Source organism: Actinia tenebrosa, unplaced genomic scaffold (genome assembly GCF_029948245.1).
Source record: "Actinia tenebrosa isolate PJP-AT-01 unplaced genomic scaffold, QUT_ActTen_1.0 PGA_scaffold0__85_contigs__length_37466705, whole genome shotgun sequence".
NCBI lineage: Eukaryota > Metazoa > Cnidaria > Anthozoa > Actiniaria > Actiniidae > Actinia > Actinia tenebrosa.
In genome coordinates this window covers 18,641,387-18,661,100 of record NW_028292569.1, presented here as the reverse complement: position 1 = coordinate 18,661,100, position 19,714 = coordinate 18,641,387, and the positions used below count along the sequence as shown (strand labels likewise).

Sequence of the window (19,714 nt, the reverse complement as noted above, 5' to 3'; positions counted from 1 at the left end):
TTCCTCTATCTCGAGTAAGAGGAAATAAGAGATGGCCGGCGGAAAAACTTTTTTTCTTTTCTTTGTGTGTGTGTGTGTGTGTGTTTTTTCTTTTTCATTTTCCCCCTCAAATACTACGGTGCCTTCTATTAAATACGCTGTTAAAAAAAAATACAACACCAACAACTAACAACATCTGCCTTCCTCGTCTTACACCTACTTCTATCACAAAACGACAAAAAACAATAGCTCGTTTGGAACAAAATTTTAGAATCATAAATAAATGAAGAAAACTACTTAGAAAAACTGATGTTTCCATTAGTGACCAAACCCATATATAATAATGATCATGAGTTGAAAAAGCCGAAAAACTAATTAAAATGCTGAATTGAATAAAGGTGACTGATTTTTCGAGAAGGGATTCACCAAAAGAATAAAAAGATAACGAATCCTGTTTTCTTTTGAATACTAAATTTAACAGGAGAACTTGAATTCCATGCTCAAAATCCCTACCCTAGCCCCAGTAAGTATAATACTTTGTTCAATGGCATCCGTAGCTCAACAAGGAATCTGTAACTGTTTTTTTTAAAATTTGCTTGATGATTTTGGGAACGAAATATTTCTACGTTTTGTCATTAAAAATTGATCTTCTAGACTATATTTTTCTAGAATAAACCATATTTATATTTAAAAAAAAAGACTGTTTGAATTTATTTATTTTCCCCGTTCAGTTACAGGAACTGACTGAAGGCGAACAAGATAAAATAAACAAAGAGAGGGAGGGAATGAATGAAAATAAGGGGGAAAAGGGGGTAGGATAAAAAGGAAATAAAGAAAAGGAAAGAGAGAACGTATTCCTGAGAACGAAAATTAGCATTAAAATTAGCATTATTTCGTGTAAGCCTTGCTAGGATAACTGGGATTACTACAATCCATTCCAAACAAACTATGACGTCAATACAAGCGTAAGCCAGCGCCCTATGCCCTAATATGAATAGAAATGAATCGGATGGTTGATTTACTGAGAAGCTCATTCATAACTCTATTGTTTTCAATTATCGCACAATATTGTTTTCAAATTATCGGGAATAAATCAATCCAGCCCTTGCTTTTGCCTTTATTCTGTCTCTAACTTGAACACAATTACTTAGATCCTAAAATATTCCTTGAAAATCTGTAGTTTGAATTCTTTACAAACTTTTGTTTAAGTTGGCCTTCATAAAGCTTTAAACTAAATAAAACGATGACATACTGATGACAATTTAAGCCCCTCTCTACCCCCGCTCTACCCCCGCTCGGGAGTCTAATATCGCTAAGCCTCGTCTGAATGTTATTACTTTCAAAGTTTTCGAGGGCTTCGCTTCGGAAGATAATTTGAAATTTGGCCCCAAAAAAGGTCCCAAAAAATTATTTTTTCCTCCATATCTTGACCGCAAGACAACGCCGAGGGCTTACGGTAGCAGTATGCGAGAAAATTCTACCAACTGAAGTGGAAAACACTCGGTTTATCGAGCTTGAATGAAGGCGGTCATTGAAGTTTCGCGGCTTTGAATTTCCATATTCGAGAACTTTACGGTAGGAAATTCTAATATTTTATTTTATTCCTACTCTATTTTCTTCCGTTATCATCCGAAATTACCCTTCCTAGGCCTCATAAACTTAAAAAAATAGCTAATATTACAACTAGGAAGGTATTATTTATTTATGCTTTACTCTAAAACCAAACTTACTCTAGTTCACTCGAACGCACTCTCTTATAATTTCTACAAAGTCTAAACAAAATTCAACTCTAAACTATATTCTAACATTTATTTTATTATATTTTCCCCCTCTAGCTCTAGATTTATGTATGGTTTATAAGATTTTATACTCAAGATGGTAATCGTATCTAAGGTAAGGCGTTTATAAGCTGAAATAATTGGGTATGACAGCAGCGATTCTAATGTTTATATTTTTCGTGGTTTGTTGGGTCGGCCTTTCAAGCTTTTTAAACCACTTTTTAAGAGATTCCTATCTCAAAATTATCTGTAATTCTAAAATCAAAAAGAGTATATCTTAATCTCGAGTAAAAAGGAAAACGTTTGCGTATTCTAGGAATAAATCATTTTACCAGACTCAAACCCTAGACGAATTCATGCATATTGAAAAAATAATAATAATAAAATAGAAAATGAAGAAAAATATAACGAGGTGTATGGAATATTTTTGATAGTTTAAAATATAGTTATTTATTTTTTTGTTTGTCTACGTTTTTGATATTTTCTAAGAATGCAATTAAGCTTTTTAATGGTGCTCATAAATCTTGATTTTTCGTTTCGATGCCTTGTCAAGAATAAAAATTCTGAATATTTAACGCATCGAATAAAATAGCGCCCCGTTGTCAAATTTTTTTTTTTTCAATGCATAGATAATTTGCTATCTTGCCTAAAGCAACATCTTTTATTTTTATTCCTTTAAGTTCATAGCTAAAAAGAGGGAGAAAATGTAATTTTGATCCAAGCAAAATTTCCATCTGGGCGTTGATAATAAATTATTGTAACAAAGATTTACAAGATTAACCAAATCCCTTCAATACTTTTAGGACAGTTCAATAATTTTTTATCCTTTGTTCATGAATTTTGACTTTTTCTGTTGTCTAATATAGAAATGTAAATAACTTTGAAAATTATTTCCTCGTAATTGAAAAAAATAAAAAAATAAGCTATTGGATGATTGCACAGCTTCATGCATTTTTTTCCTTTTAAATTGGTATTCTTTATGAAATTGCATTCTTGGAAAAAAATTAAAAAAAAAAAAAAGGGAAAGAAAAGAAAAGAAAAAAAAATTGGGCTGCAGGAAATTAAAACTGGTTTTTTTAATACATTTGCTAATGTTTTTTTTAGTAATTAAGGTGTTTGTTTTCCAACAGTTTTTTTCATTCAATTGCTCAGCATTCAAGTTGTTGATAAATTGAAAAACGTTGTAATAAAACATATCGTAATAAGTTAGATAACTTATTTTTTATTGTATTGTATAATTATATTAACACATCTTTTCAAACAGAAATTTACTCTTAAAGACTTATTTTCAGGTTTAATTTGGTGACATAAAAATAAATTAAAACAAGCATTTGTCATTTTACTGGACCCTATTTAGAGGGGAGGGGTGGGGCTATCCAGTGATCACACTTCCTCTGGAAGCAAAATCCTCGATTTTGTCCTCAAATATCTTCAAAAATAAAAGTCAAATGGCACACATGAATGTACTACTTGCGCACATGCTAAACAACATACTGTATTTGTGTATTTGTTATATATTTGATATCATATCACCTCTTTTAATCCGAAGAAGGAAGAGTCCGAAACGCATAACATCAATAAGTTTTTTTCATTTTTTCACCTTTTCACAGTGCAAAATTTACCCTTTTATCATTACTGATATCATCTCACTTCACTGATGTGATTTTTATTCACACCTTTATTTGTCACATTGATATCAAACCTAAATATGTAATAAAGCAAGTTTTCCCATGGTTTTAAGCTGAAGCATATTCTTTTCCAATTATCGTTAGGGGGAACATGTTTGGCTTGACATTACAAATGGAGGTGAGTTTGACCTGCCTATCGGCGGTATGGTCAAGATGGCCGATACGGGACAGGTACAAGTCGTTGATGATGAAGGCAGAGTAAGTACACTAAGTTACAATAATTTATTTCATAAACCACTCTTTGCTGCCAAACCTACTAATGTATACCTATCTAGCACAATCATTGACAACCTTGTTTAAACATGAAGAGATCTAGAGCCTCTGATAGAGTGGAAAAAGAAAAGAAAATTGAAAAATGAAAAAATGAAAAAATTGTCCAACAATCAAGAATGTATGTAAAGCAACATGTTTTAGGGCCTCAGATTTGTCGTAAAAGCAATAAAATCCACCTAGAAATAAAAAAAATTGGGAGTTCATTTTAGTTAAGAAGAAATATTTCTTGGATTTGGTTCAGTGATTAATAATTATTATTCGATGTATTTTTTGAACATTTTGCAGAAAGTGACAAATCTTGTGGGAAATGACGAATAGTGTGACAAACAATGAATAGTGCAATTTGGTGGGATTTTAGTTCAATTGTGCAGAATTGCACCCTCTCAGTCTATCAGATGCTTTGCTTGAAGTGTAATATGTTGACCTCATCTTATTTTTTTCAGGAACATTGGATTAAAGCATCCATGTCCAAGAAACTCAAAGTCATGCATCCCTCAAGTATAGGAGGAGTTGACGACATGGTAAGTACAGTGGTACCTGTATTAAATGAACCTGTACCTTTTTTAATAGGTCATTTGCAACAAACAGTCCCATGTAGCTGATTTATCTCTTTGCTAACGAATCAATTCAGCCAAAGGTCTCGTGGGGAAGACTCTGCTGGATGACAAACAAATTTTAAAGTGCTTCGTATCTTGGAATTGAAAGTATCTTATAAGGGAAAGAAATTTTTTTTAAAAAGTTTTTTTTTTTAAAAACTTATATTTTACAACCACCACTCCCCAAACGGGGCTCTTCCATGAGGTTCCCTCCCCACGCACTACCACTACATTCTATATTTACAACATACAACACTCAACTCTTTATGGAGGGAGGAAACCCGAGATCCTGGAGAAAACCCTCACAGCAAGGTCCGAGAGAACAACACATCAAACAAACTCAACTCACATATGATCCAGTCTGAGCCAGGACTCGAACACAGACCACAGTGGTGAGAGGCGAGCGGTAAACCACTATACCACCCATGCCACACGTATATATGACATTAGTAATCCAGCAAAAGTTATTTATTAAATAAAGATAAGTCTGAATTTTTTTGTCATCCAGTAAACGTACAGTCATGTGATTATGTCCTGCAAATTACCTTTAGACCTTGCCTGATGTCTGCAGAATTTATTTGTTGCTAGAATTAGAATAAAAATTAAATTCTTTCTTTCTTTTGATTTAAAAATAAATCAGATCCAGCTTGGTGATCTGAATGAAGCAGGGATGCTGCACAATTTGTATGCCAGATATTATCGCCACCAAATTTATGTGAGTATGCAATATACAGTAATACATGTATGATGTTATGGATTCTCTTACCCGGAATTCTATTTGATGTCTTCCTTTAGGTTTAGGGTGTCATATTATCGGAAAAGGACAATCCTTTCTGACATTCACAACTCAATGTAAAGAGACTTTGATTATATCCATATAGAAAGAGTGCTATATAAAATCTTAAATCATTAATTAACTAATTATTCATCAAGAGAACTCCAATGATCCTATATTATGAGTTCACCTTTGCTCAGTCTTAGCCTCGATTGTGTACAAATATGCTTTTTAATTTCTTTTATTAAGGCCCATTGTATAGTAAGGAATGTATGTACTACATACCCATAGCCTTCTCAGCTTTCTTACGAAAAATTGAAGGCTCTGGTAACACACAAATCGGCTGTTAGTTTGACCGGTTTAAATTTTTTGCATAATCATCTGTTTTTGATTTGTTTCGCTGATTTACAGTCGACAACGGTCGAAATTCGAGTACTTTACTGTACGCATCTAGGGTCTCGCTAAATTGCTTATTTTTTTTTAGAATGTTAATCACAGACAAATAAACTGTTCCATAAACAATGTATAAATGAGCTTGTTTGTTTTTCTTTTGAAGAAAAAAAGGGTTTGAATTAATATTGGAAGTCAGAATAAGTGGAGCATGAGCATATCAGATAACCTAAAATCTGGGTGTTCCGGTTTGTGTGTTACCTGAGAGCCTTCAATTTTTTTGGTGAAAAGGGTCTGGGTAAAAGAATTGTACATATTATGGAACAATACAAGTTAATTAAGATTCCATGGGTTTTGATTGAATGGCTTAATAACAATAAATTACAATTGAGGCTTAGATGCTAAGCAAAAGAGTTATCACTGGAGTATAGGAGTATCAGTAAATAAATTAATCCCCCCCTCTCCACCCTTACATGTACCTTATTTACTTAAATATATTTTTATTTTTCTTTCATTAGACTTACACTGGATCTATTCTTGTGGCTGTCAACCCCTATCAACTATACCCAATATATGATGCCGAGCATATCAAGAAATACAAGGACAGAAAACTAGGAGAGTTGCCTCCGCACATCTTTGCCATTGCCGACAATGCTTATAACTTCATGAAGAGAGAACAACAGGACCAGTGTGTCATTATAAGGTGTTTAACAAGTTGCTCACAGATTTTTATTGTCTGTCCTCTTATTGATCATCTAGATGACATCTTAAAATGTTCAAAACTAAAGTGGAAACATGAGTGCAGCACCTTACTTTTGCCATTCTTTCATTTTAGGTCTAAAGTTATTCATGCTTCCATTGATGCTACCTTTTCCCCTTCATTTTGTCTTTTGTCCTACCATTCAGTTACTTATTCATCCCATTCACTCATTCAATTTATCCAACTATTCCTTTTCCTTTCCTTTACCTTTCCCCTTTCATTTTGTCTTTCGTCCTACCATTTAATTACCTATTCATCCCATTCACTCATTTGTTTATCCAACTATTCATTTATCCATTTATCCATTCTACCATTCATTCATTTGTTCCTTTGTTTGATTGTTCACTTATCCCTCCATCCATCCATCTATCCATGAATTCACTCATTCAATTATTCATTTCTTCCATCCATCCACTTTTTTATTTGCGTGTTCATTTGCTAATAAGTTCATTTGTCATTTCATCCATTCCTTCACTCATTTGTTTTTCCTTTTCGTCATTAAATCGTTTGTTCATTCATTCCTCCATTCAATCTATCATCTATTCATTCGAACTCATTCTTTTGTCCACCCATCCATTCCCCAATCATCCATTCATGCATGCAACCATTCATCCATCTGATCATCCATCCATCTATTTATCCATCCATTTATTTAATCATTCATTCAATCTTACCTATCATTTTTTGATCATATGTTTTAACATAAAAACGTAAAACCTTTAATAATGATAAATAATAATTTAATAAATAATTTTATTTTATTTAGTTAATTCAATTACTTTATTCAATTAATTCAATTAATTAATTAATTAATTAAATTACTTTATTTAATTAATTTTATTAATTAATTAAATAATTTAATTAATTTAATTTAGTTTAGTTTAATTAAATAATTAGTTGAATTAATTAATTACATTATTATTTTTTTGACTTTATGTTCTCATTTACTTATGTTACTTACTTACTTATGTTCTCCATTTTCTCTCTGTCCTTGTATTGTTTGTTTATTTTAACTCTTCTCTTATTCTGTTATCCAGTGGAGAAAGTGGAGCAGGCAAAACAGAGTCTACCAAGCTAATTCTCCAATATCTAGCAGCTGTTAGTGGCAGGCATTCTTGGATTGAACAACAAATCCTGGAAGCCAACCCTATCTTAGAAGGTAGGTATGATTTTTTAACAAAGAAAGGAAAGAAGGGAAACAGCAAGCTGAGCTGACCTTCAGAACAAACACAAGGTCAACCAATCAGAATTCAGAATTGTATTTTGATTAGCATTTCCCATGTTTGATTCTGTTGAGAAAAAATGATGGATTTTAAATGGATGGAAAGAAGTAAGAAAGCAAGGAATCAAAGAAAGAAACTAAGGATGAATAGGTGGATGGAAGGAAGGAAAGAAGGGTCGTAAGGATTAAAAAAAGGAAGCTGAGAAGAGAATGGATGAAAGAGAGGTATTGAAGTAAGGATGAGAGAAGGAAGCTGAGGGATGAATGGATGAAGGTAAGGGATTGAAGTAAGGATAAAAGAAGGACGCTGAGGGATGAATGGATGAAGGTAAGAGATTAAAGTAAGGATGGAAGAAGGACGCTGAGGGATGAATGGATGGAGCGAATGGAAGGGAAGGTAAGGGATTGAAGTAAGGATGAAAGAAGGACACTGAGGGATGAATTGATGGAGAGAATGGAAGGGAAGATAAGGGATTGAAGTAAGGATGAAAGAAGGAAGCTGAGGGAAAGGAAGGGATTGAAATGAGGATGAAAGAAGGAAGTATGAGATCAAATAACATTTATACCACATGCCATTTATTAGAGAATAAGCTTCTTTGTTTTACCTGTGTTCATATTTTGATTTGCCTTCTCATGTGCAACTGTTATACAAAGAAATGATACTCTAGGGAATGCAATGACATGTGCAAAAATTATGCCTGAGGCAAAAAGGTGTATGTAACCTTGCATATGTCTCTCATGCTCTTCATCTCTCAAGCTTTTTTATTGAAGTTTTCTATTGATCTACAGCATTTGGAAATGCCAAAACAATCAGAAATGACAACTCCAGTAGATTTGGCAAGTACATTGATGTTCATTTTGAGAGGTCAGGAGCCATCGAAGGAGCAAGGATTGAACAGTATCTGCTTGAGAAATCAAGAATTGTGAATCAGGTATGTGTTAAGATTTTATGGTTAGGGATGATATATGTGTGTATTCATGTGCTATGTATAATATAATCATGCTGAAAGATAGAATTACCAGGATGGCTGGGTGGCAGGATGGCAGGGTGGCAGGGTGGCAGGGTGGTAGGGTGGGAATTGAAGGCGGGAGCTAGGACAGATAGAAGGAAGCATATTTCAAAGAAATTCAAGCAAGACAAAATCTTTTTTCAGGTCCGGTATCCTAAAAAATGGTGTGTTCTGATTGGCTGTTTGAGCAGGCAGTATTTTGTCAGTATCTGCCCACACTCGCGGTCCGTTATCCTTTGCCGCTAAACAGCAAAACAAAATGATTACAAAAACAAGTAACGGCCAAGGTCTGTTTTCAAGACCGAGGGCACAGTTTTTCCCTATCCGGACTGACTATAGGACAGTAAATAACATATATTTTTGTTATCCTTGTACTAGATGCGTGATGAAAGGAACTACCATATATTCTATCGAATGCTTGCTGGTATGACAGATGAGGAGAAACGTGAATTTCACCTAACCGAAGCCTCTCACTACAACTACCTCACCCAAGGGGGATGTATCAGCTGTGAAGGAATGGATGACAAGGAAGAGTTTATCATCATCAAAGCAGCCATGAAGGTAAATATGACTGAAAAAATACTTCAAAGATTATTTATACCTTGAAGCAACCTCAAATAATATGATCAAATAATATTAATAACAATAACAACAACAGCAACAACAATAACTTTAGTGGCAGCAGCAGAAGTAGTCCCTGAAACAATCATTGGCTGATCAACTAATAATGATGATGATGGTGATGATGATGATGATGATGATAGTAATGATGATGATGATGACATGATGATGATGGTGATGGTGATGGTGATGGTGATGACATGATGATGATAATGATAATGATGATAATGATGGTGATGATGATGGTGATGGTGATGGTGATGACATGATGATGATAATGATGATAATGATGGTGATGATGATGGTGATGATGATGATGATGAGGATGGTGATGATGATAATGGTGATAATGACAGTGATGATGAAGATAATAAACATGATCACAAAAAAATTTTTGTTACTGTTTAGGTTTTGCTGTTTGTTGATGCAGAAGCAAAAGCCATTTTCAAGCTTTTGGCTGCCATTTTATACTTGGGAAATCTAGAATTTGAAGGTACAGTATCTCATGATTCTAATTGATCTACAAGAATACACACTGCATTTTGCTCTTAGATGTACCCTGGTTTGCCTTGCCTATTTTTCAGAGGAAATGCATAAGTTAATCCCTTCCTTTCTGTATTCACTTCTCATCATTTCATTTGTTCATTATAATTACATGTATGTCTAAAATGTGTCTGAAAATGGAAAACTGTGTTGACTAAAATTGTTTGTACTTTTGCTCAACAGGAGCAGAAAAGAGTACAGTAGAAGGTTGTGATGTCAGTAATGATGACACAGGACAAACTGCAGCCAAACTCCTAGAGGTAATTATTATTTACCCCCACCCTCCCAACCCCCGAGGTTTATAATCTGCTATAATCAAAGGTTAGGTTCCCTTATTGAAATCTCACAACCACAAACACATACTCTAACAATCTAACACCCATAAGTTCTACACCTTGCCACTCCCACTTGCCACTCCCACTTGTCACGCCCACACACAGGTACCCTATCAAACTGTCCTCTCACCACCCCTCCTGAGGCTTCCAATAAAAATGTTAATCCATCCCTTATCAATGTAACACTCATCCTCTCCCCTACTGAGGCTTCCGATCAAAATGTTAATCGACCGCTATCAATCTTTTCTTTCCCCACCCCTCCCAAGGCTTCCCATCAAAATTTTAATTCGCCCTTATCACTCTAACTTCTCCCCACCCTTCTCGAGGCATCCGATCAAAATGTTAATCCACCCCTATCAATGTAACACTCGTCCTCTCCCCACCCCTACCAAGTCCTCCTATAAGGATCTAACACCTCACCCCTCCCCTCCACAGGTACAATATAAACATCTAACGAACGCGTTCACCAGCAAGTCAACTTTTGCTCGAGGCGAGATGATTTTCTCTCCCGTGTCTATCGAGAAGGCCAAAGACGTCCGTGACGCCTTTGTCAAGGGCATCTATGGGCGTATTTTCGTCTGGATCGTTAATAAAATCAACAAGGCAATATTTAAGCCAAAGGTTAGTTCAAAGGGTAGGGAGGGTTAGTAAGTGTCTCAGGCGAGTGTGTGGACCTCTTTTGGTCAATAAGAAGAACTGTAGGAAGAGGCGTTAAGAATTTAGGATTTTTTATACTGGTGTATATTGGAGACTACCATTCCACATGTTCTAGAGAAGTTGGGATCGCGGCTACAATGCTCCTGTTTCGAGTTCTCTGTTGCTCAGGGTTAGCCTCCATTTTGTGTAGAATATTTATTTGTTCAAGTAAAGGTCTGTGGAATTTCATAGTCTTTGTATCGTTGACGTTCTGCATTCTTTACTTTACTGATGGTAATTATAAATAAAATGGCGCTTAAATTACGCTAACCCTTAATAAATGAGCCTGTTATCAAGGAAAACAGCGGTATTGTTCAAATTCGGAAATGTTCGTGTTGGTGGAGGGACCACCTCGAGCGCAGAGTTTTCCGGCTTTTTGGTCAGCGGGTTGACGATAAAGCAGGAAGGCGCTGGAGGACTCTGGGTAAGAGATTGGTGGAGGGAGGGAAGGGTATCCATGGAGATTGAATAGGACGGGGAGGGAGGGAGCTTCGTCTTTCAACTTTAGTAGGATTAAGCGGTGCCTGCATTTCATACTCTGCATCCACTCTCGTCTCCTCAAGCGATGTCCGTAAAGAAAGAAATAGCAATCAAGGGGATGACGAGTGGTGTGAAGGCAAAGGAAAAAGAACGAAAATCATTTTAACACTTTTTGAAATTTTCCAGGAGTACGAAAATGCAGTGCGGACATCTTTTGGAGTCCTGGATATCTTTGGTTTTGAGAATTTTAACCATAACAGGTAAAGGAAGAGCTTGTGGTTTGTATCTATACAAGAATTTATATATGTTATGTTAAACAGTTATTGAATGTTTCTTTATTGACAGCTTTGAGCAGTTGTGTATAAACTATGCCAATGAAAATCTACAGCAGTTCTTTGTACGACACATCTTCAAGCTAGAACAGGTAATGATGTTGATACAAAGTGTCCATCACCATCGCCATCATTAATAACACCGCCACTACCATCATCATCACCATCATCATCACTAACACCATCGCCATCATCATCACCACCATCACCTCTACTTCCACCATTAAGTGCAGTTTTTCGTCATGACACGGCAAGGGATACGTCAGACAAATCACATTGCACGAGAATTTACTCTCCATCCAATCAAATACCCGGAACACGGCATAAACACGGCGCGAAAACGGTCACGCCAAGGTGACGGCTATGCCAGACTAATCACATTGCGCGTGAAAAAAATCAGTCAATTAAAATTCTAGAAAGCATCACGGTCACGGCACGTCACGCTTACGGCACTGAGCTTTTCACAGTCATAAAACTGCTCTATTCCCACCACCACCACCACTTTATCATCTCCAGCAATACCAATCATCTTTTCCATGAAATTTTCATTTTTTTCTACCTCTTTAGGGCATCTTTGAAAATCACTTATGTGAAAGAGCTTCCCTCAATAAAGATTGTTATCATCTTTAATTGTACAACATTATTAACAACGTAATTTATTTGGTAAAACAGGAGGAATACGACAAGGAACACATCAAGTGGCATCACATCACGTTCGTAGACAACCAGTCTATCCTTGATCTACTGGCCCAAAAACCCATGAACGTGGTGGCTATTGTCAACGAAGAGAGCAGATTCCCAAGGGTAACTGTTGCTATGGTTTTACATACTCGTTAAAGGGGATTGGGGCGAGACCCCTAGTAGAGATAACGTTTCGGTGGTCGTTTTTTGAGTTAATCCATACACTCAGCAAGACATCATTTTCGAATCACAACACATCACTTCACATCAGTATCACATAAATATGAAACATAACATTAGACCCGTAAATAGATTATGCGTTCGGAAAGTCTTGAAAGAAAAGAATGGATTAAAGCATGGATTAGACCATGGTGATATCCACCTTAGCATCTCTGATTGGTCAAAAAATAACTCGTGGTGTCTTGCTTACAGTGCTTCCTAAAAGCACTTGCGAAATAGAATTTGCCGGCGCGTTAAAATATGCTTGTTTTGGGGAGGACGTCAGTGAAAGTGTTTCTATGACATCGTCGGAAAATACAGAGTTTTGGAAGGCACGTGCCTATGGAATTTCGGGATTTGGGATTTCATCGGCGTCCAATTGTAACCATAGTTATAGCTTTATGCAATTTTGCGTTACCAAAGTGACACAGTTTCTCGAGTGTTTTTGATTGGTCGAAAGTCTCATCACCTTTAAACCTTCAATTTTTACTGATAACTTGAAACAAACTCTTGGCTGATTGAAGTCAGGGTATGGTTCACACTCAGATAGAAATAGCTTGTTAAATTCCTCAAATCCAGGAAGATGATACCTTAATAATTCTTCTCACAGTAAAGCCGAGTCCAGGATTCGAACCTGGGCGAGACCTCTAAAATTGAGAGACGCTACAGCACTCTTGATGCCCATGGCTAACAATACGATTTATTTCAGGGAACAGATGCGACATTCTTACAGAAGCTCCATTCGAATCACAAGAAGAACGATTTATATATTTCCTCCAAGAATACCTCTGACAAGACATTTGGAATCAAACATTTTGCCGGCACTGTCTTCTACAACTCCGCAGGTAAAACATTTATCAGATATTGGGATTCCTTTGAATCCCAACCGGCAAGGAGGCAAACCAGTTTTGGCTATTTACAAGCTTGGTCGAGAAACTGAATCTGAACTAATCAGGCATCGGGACAAATACAGTCTCAGCTAGTGGTCACAGAACCACCTCTCATAGATCAAATTGGATATAACTAACGATCAGATTTGCATAAAAAAGGTTTGACGTATCTTATTGTTTACGCAGGTTTTCTGGAGAAGAACAGAGACACCTTTAATGCTGACTTGGTTGATCTGGTGGGCAGGAGTAAGTCGCCTTTCCTGTTGGAAATTTTTGCTAAAGAACGAGCAATGGTAAGTTAACTTAGGCCCTTGCTGAACGAGGAAACATGTTTCCTTAAATATTTCCAAAGGTGGCAAAACTGTCAGGGAACATCGGGAAAATGTTTTACTCAATATCGGTTAGCGCATGCGCACTTTTAAGATAGAGCTAGCGTTGCTAAGTAACGAACTTTTAGAATGTTGACTTTCGTTGCTAAACGAGGAAACATTGGGAAACATTGTTTCCATGCGTCTTGGAAGCATGAAATGTTTCTGCCGCACAGCAGAAACATTTTTGCGTCTTGGAAGCAAAATTTGTTGCACGTAGCAATGTTTCGCATTGAAAGTGAAAAATTCTGCCTTCTGTTTGGTTCCTACTAATGGTCTTCAATTACTAGTATATATATATTGCCATAATTATCCTTTAATTTGTTTAAGTACTGTTTTTTACTCATTGTTTTAGGGCGAAGAAACCCGCAAAAGATCCCCAACTTTAGGCGAACAGTTCAACAGGTCTCTAGACCTTCTGATGAAGACCTTGTCAGCTTGTCATCCATTCTTTGTGCGATGTATCAAACCCAATGATTTCAAAAAGCCGTTGGTAAGTATTTTTTATATCACACATATCCACAACCCTACCCCTCTTTACCTCTCTGACTCCACCCTACTCACTATCCCTTACCCCCCCCCCCCCAAATCTCCCACCCCTGACCCTACATACCTCCTTCCCTTACAATCGACTGGTCCTTCCCCCTCTTTACCTCAGACTCCACCCCCACCCTCACCCCTCCCAACCCAACCCCTCCCTCTGTTAATCTCTCTGCCTTCTCTCTGCCTCTACCCCACTTACCGTCCCTCCTAATACTCCTTCCGCAACACACCACTGGCTCGTCCCCCTCTTTACCTCTCTGCCTCCATCCCACCCAACATTCCCGGACACCCTTCTTGTAGGGCATTGCCAAGCATGCTGCCTACACAAACTATAGTTGCCATGAATTCTGAATAAATTCTGAATTCTTAAGGTTTCATTTTCATTGTTTTTATAGATGTTTGATCGCGTTCTGTGTTGTCGTCAGCTTCGTTATTCAGGGATGATGGAAACCATAAGGTTTGTTTTGATCTTGTTGGGCTTCCTGTGGTAGAATTTAGGGAATACCAATCATTTAAATATAACTCATATTCTTTGTTTGAATTATACTAATTTTGATATTTTAATATTCTAAGCGTTGTTAATGGAGAAAAAAATGATGTCAAAGGGAATCAAGGGTGGTGTAGCGCTAGCTCGCTCGCCTCACACGTCTGGGTATCAGGGTTCGAAACTTGAATTCAGCCCAACGTCACGTGAGCTGAGTTTTTTTTCAAGGCCATTCCATATTTGAGTTAGCTGCTGCGTCCTGACTAACCATCCACGTGGTTAAAGTCGATGATGAATTAAGGCCCCGTCAACGCGTATCCGGAAATTTTTGTATCCGCAATTTTTTTTATTTTTTTTTTGCGGATACGAAAATGTTCGCGTCCACACGCAGCGTATTCGATTTGTTTTCGAATCGTTTTCACTGTCCACACGTATCCGGAAATTTCTTGATCCGCCCTGATTCACGCTAGTGCCTAGTCCTTTTGACGGATAGTTTTTCTTATTGAGCATGCGCAAAATCGTGTTTACGTCAGCGTATTCGAAAATTTGCGGATACGACCGTCCACACGTATCCGTATTCGGAGCATATTTGAAAATTTCCACTCTGGAGACCGTTTTCGAAAATTTCCGGACACGTGTGGACGCAACCCGTATCCGCAAAAAAAAAAATTGCGGATGCAAAAATTTTCGGATACGTGTGGACGGGGCCTTTAGAGTTCCATTCAGTTGTAATAATAGTTTGTCAAGCTGATGTTGGACTTGTCGCGCATGATAAACTATAGTTTTGCTATGCGCGGAAACTTAAAGGGCAAAATCTGCGACGGCGACGTCTACCGGAGGTGTAAACAACTTAACTTTGGGGTTTCGCGCCTTCAAAGTCTATCTTCCCTGTGGATGAGTTGACTTTACTCACAATGTTTTGAATGAAATCATCCAATGAACAGAACCCTAAAGAGAAGTTACTTACACTTCCGGTTGACGTCGCCGTCGTAGATTTTGCAAATCCTAAAGTCCCTAATCAGTCACATAACGGAACTGCAAAATGGAGTATTTTCGATGTCCGTTATGGTAGTTAATTTTTCGAGGACCTCGGTTAGTAATTTTGACATTCGTATGTCTATGCCGTGACGTAAGGGGATTTTATCCTCATGTTAAGCATGGCTGAAAAACGCACTGCGCATGCCCGGAAATGAATAAGAAGACAATTCTCGCCCGGATTTCCAGAAAAAAAAGTCTTAATTCCGCGTGTTTGACTTGTAAATAAAGTTTAGCATGATTGTGAAACGCACGGTGATGGTACGAAATTGACAACGTCTGTTAAACCAATCACATTGCCGGAAATTATTTTTCGCCCAATCAAAATGCTTGGACACAGCACCGTACCGTCACAGTCAGTGCAATTTCGTAACATGATGTCAATTTTATACTCGGGGCTTACCATTTAACAAAACAAAAAACAAAAACATAACATTTACCCAAAAACAAATGGTCATTCCGATTGGAGTGGTCTCTCGATTGAGGTAATCCACTTTTCCCGCTCTCTTCGGTTCTTCCGGTAGACGCGTGTACCATTTGTCGGAAGTCAAAGTTTCCCGCTCTTTTCTTAAGCTGCCGATACACGCAATTTTTTTTCGCGCTGTCAACGCAATTTTACTACATTTTTAAAAATTGCAACATCTACCATATCAAAAAGGTTTGAAATGGGTAAAAATCAGTATTAAATCCTGATTGGCTAGTTTGAATAGGGTTATTGCATTGCGAGTAAACACGGATAATAGAATTTTTAGTTTTCTCTATTTTTAGGCGTGCAATTCCGAAAATGTTGCAGAGAAAAGTTCAAACTTTTTGATTTTCGGTAAAACATTTTGTAGCGGGGCATGATACACGCCGAAATTGGGTCCTCGAGCTGGCAATGCAACGAAAAAATTGAGATTGCATTGCCAGCCCGAGAAAAAATTGCAGCGTGTATCGGCATTAACGAATGAATTTCCAATCGGATGGATTGATTAAAATGGTAACACCCCACTAAACGAAATTTGACCTACCGTCTCTGATGTATTTTTCTCTACCACAGGATGCCCAGGACCATGAGTTGGAAGAAAGCCGTGACAGACTACTTACCCAACGCGCTATTATTATCCAGAAGGTCGTAAGAGGCTTCTTAACCAAGAAACGGTTTGTTAAACAAAAACAGATGGCGGTAGTGATCCAGAAAGTCTGGCGAGGACATCACCAGAGAGCCAGATTCCTCAAGGTCAGTTATCTTAAAATGGACTACCTGTGGACTCACCCACCACAGGGTTACCAAAAATTCTGAAATCAACTTCTCTTTTGTTCCAGATTCGTAATGGTTACGCACGTCTCCAAGCTGTATACCGAGCTCGGGAAAGATCAGCCAAATTCCAAAACCTTCGTCTCCGCGTGTGCTTTTTCCAGGCTTATTGCCGCGGTTACATGGCGCGAAAAGATTTCAATGTGCGCATGCGTAGTATTATCAAGATTCAAGCAGGGGCACGAAAGGTGCTGGCCAAGAGAACTGCAGAACGTCTCAGACTTGAGGTAAGAATTCCCTAATGTTGTCCTCTAAAATTTCAAGCCGCAATTCAGGAATATTTTTTCTTTTGATTTTTTTAGAAAGTTAAACGCGAAGAGGCAGAAAAACTTCGGCAAATCGAAGAAAAGAAGTTGAAGAAAGGAATGGCGTCTGACAAGGCCAAAATGGAAGCGGAAAGACGTTACAAGGTTAAACTAACATAAAATAAATTTAAAAAATACATTGTGACTCTTCCAGGCGCGCAATGCATTCTTCGTTTAAAACATTTTCCCGCCAAAAACGGAGTATTTTAAATCAATAGCTTCAAAATATACATTTATTGGATAAGCTTTCGTCTCTATTTTTGAGTAAAATGTGCTCTTTATTGCTCAGATAAAGAGATACGAATTTTTTTTTGGTCCATAGAATTTAAAATATTTTGATAAACGATAATCATGTTATCATGTCAAGATGAAGAATAATTTTAGCTGGTAACAATATCTAGATATCCAAGTATTTGTAGCAACTTCTTATTGATTTATGATTTGCAACTGCTTATTGATTTATGAATTATGGTTTGTTTTTAGGAGCGAGTAGCGAAGATTGAAGATGAAGTTCGTGATCTTCAACAGCAGGACAAAGAAAAGGCGAAACTGAAGAAGGAAGAGATTGAAAAGGCTGAAGCTTTAGCAAAACAACGCAAAGAAGCAGATGTAGACGACGAAAAAATGGTAAAAACAAAACAAAAAACAGAGTATCTTCTCTGTACCTAAAGATTTTTAGCCAAAAATGTATATCTATAAAGAATTTAAATATGTCTTGCGAAATTCATATTCTTAAAAATTTTACGGCTCATTTTAGTTGATGTCTTGAATACTAGATGAATATTGAATAGTGTATCGTAGCTCGAATCATAGCGGTAAATTATGCCGAGAGTCTCAGTTTAGAAGCCAAAACCAGGCCTAAAATTTTCTGTCTAAGTTTTCTTCGCAAAATTTCATAAATAGTGAGATTTTAAAAGTTGCAAAAGCGCGGGAAAACTTAGGCATGCTTGGTATGAACCTTTTAAATACCAACAGTTTCTTAAAATTCCTTAGTATAAGTTACATGTTATTTGGTATTAAAAACAGAAATTTAATATTGCAAAACGTTTAATTTATATCCTAAGGTCAAAGGACAAGAATTTGTGATTGTTTTAGACAAAACCATTTAGTATTAAGCATCAGAATATTTGAAAATTTTGTCCACAATTTAGTGATTATCTCTCCATTCACCGGGAGAGTTTTCAATCTTTCTCGATGATCTTGGTTTTATTTTAAAATGAAGTCTGCTGCTCGGAACGTCTATCGGATAAAAGATCGTAGAAGACCACAGGCTTCGACGTATCCTTGGTGTTTTGATCAACAGCGATGCGAAGTTGAATCAAATGATAATTGTTTTCTCAAAAATCGTAATAAGGAGTTCAGTCAAATTCCTGTGAACTTTCCAAAGCATTCTCAGAGCGAGAAAAGGAAGAATTACGATAAAGAAGCAGAAAATACTAGGATATTTCGAGAAAATCCGTGCTATTTGGTATCATTGGTAAGATTGTATCTATATATTTTTTTCAGCGTTTCGAAATTCAATTCTTAAATGAGTTTTTTATATGCCATAATTATCTCACATTTGTCTTCGGTGAATTTCCAAGTGTCTTTAACCAAAATACTTAAAATTTAATGATAAACTGTATAAACAAAAAATATTCTGAATTTTAAAAGAATATAAATTCAGCCTCGAGGCGAATAAACTACTACAAACACAAGAATATTTTGTCATGTTCAAGGATATAAATCATTTCAAGATTTTAGTAAATGATGTGTCCTCGCTTTACTAATAAAAGCGATAATGGGGTCTAATTATAGCTTATTATTTCAATAATGATTCTGTTTACTTTTTCTCTTAGGTCGATGAAATGTTTGGATTTTTACCAGAGGAGAGAGCAGCTATACCAACAGCAGCCGAAACACCGTCAGCCTTTAAGGTAAAAACTATTTAGACTAACTTTCCCCATCTCTTACGGCCCGCTTTAACCTGACTTTAAAATCTTATAAAAACCATTTAGTATAAATAATTTTATCTAGAATTTGCGATAAACTCTTACTTCACCCTCCTCCTAAAAGGGTTTAAAGTTTTTTATCTGTTTTTCAAAAGCGGAAGGAAATTTTTTTATCGCTTTCAAATCTTTTTTTAACCACGAAGTATAGCTATATTTAACCAATTGTTTTGATTTTTTCTTAAAAATACTTTTTTCTCTTTTTTGGTGATAAGTTTAAATATAGCTACTTTGAATTTTTTTTGGATAAAATAGCGCGGATGCTGTAAAATGGCTTTTCGCTGTTATGTACGCTATCCAATCACAGCAGCCATAACAATTACGTCAATCAACTTGCCACATTTGCTTCCTTAAATTTAGCCTTTCCTCTGCTTTTTACTCGATTTACTTTCGTATTTTTGAGCCAAGTTGCTGTCCAGGGTGTCT

At 36.6% G+C, this 19,714-nt stretch overlaps 1 protein-coding gene across 1 annotated transcript in view; it reads left to right on the top strand.

Annotated features, from left to right (window-relative positions):
• The first annotated feature begins 1,307 nt into the window (after positions 1-1,307).
• Positions 1,308-19,714, top strand: part of LOC116295229 (unconventional myosin-VIIa) — a 44,088-nt gene continuing 25,681 nt past the window's right edge. The window contains exons 1-25 of the mRNA XM_031702989.2: positions 1,308-1,554; positions 1,815-1,872; positions 3,530-3,643; positions 4,162-4,239; positions 4,955-5,029; positions 5,998-6,182; positions 7,277-7,398; positions 8,251-8,393; positions 8,850-9,032; positions 9,501-9,585; positions 9,819-9,895; positions 10,406-10,591; positions 11,333-11,406; positions 11,492-11,570; positions 12,151-12,282; positions 13,088-13,223; positions 13,455-13,561; positions 13,992-14,129; positions 14,575-14,636; positions 14,753-14,831; positions 16,738-16,917; positions 17,004-17,222; positions 17,298-17,405; positions 17,784-17,927; positions 19,139-19,216. Of these exons, the coding sequence (XP_031558849.2) occupies positions 1,855-1,872; positions 3,530-3,643; positions 4,162-4,239; positions 4,955-5,029; positions 5,998-6,182; positions 7,277-7,398; positions 8,251-8,393; positions 8,850-9,032; positions 9,501-9,585; positions 9,819-9,895; positions 10,406-10,591; positions 11,333-11,406; positions 11,492-11,570; positions 12,151-12,282; positions 13,088-13,223; positions 13,455-13,561; positions 13,992-14,129; positions 14,575-14,636; positions 14,753-14,831; positions 16,738-16,917; positions 17,004-17,222; positions 17,298-17,405; positions 17,784-17,927; positions 19,139-19,216 (2,802 nt within the window). The 5' untranslated portion in view covers positions 1,308-1,554; positions 1,815-1,854. The remainder of the gene's footprint in view (positions 1,555-1,814; positions 1,873-3,529; positions 3,644-4,161; positions 4,240-4,954; positions 5,030-5,997; positions 6,183-7,276; positions 7,399-8,250; positions 8,394-8,849; positions 9,033-9,500; positions 9,586-9,818; positions 9,896-10,405; positions 10,592-11,332; positions 11,407-11,491; positions 11,571-12,150; positions 12,283-13,087; positions 13,224-13,454; positions 13,562-13,991; positions 14,130-14,574; positions 14,637-14,752; positions 14,832-16,737; positions 16,918-17,003; positions 17,223-17,297; positions 17,406-17,783; positions 17,928-19,138; positions 19,217-19,714) is intronic.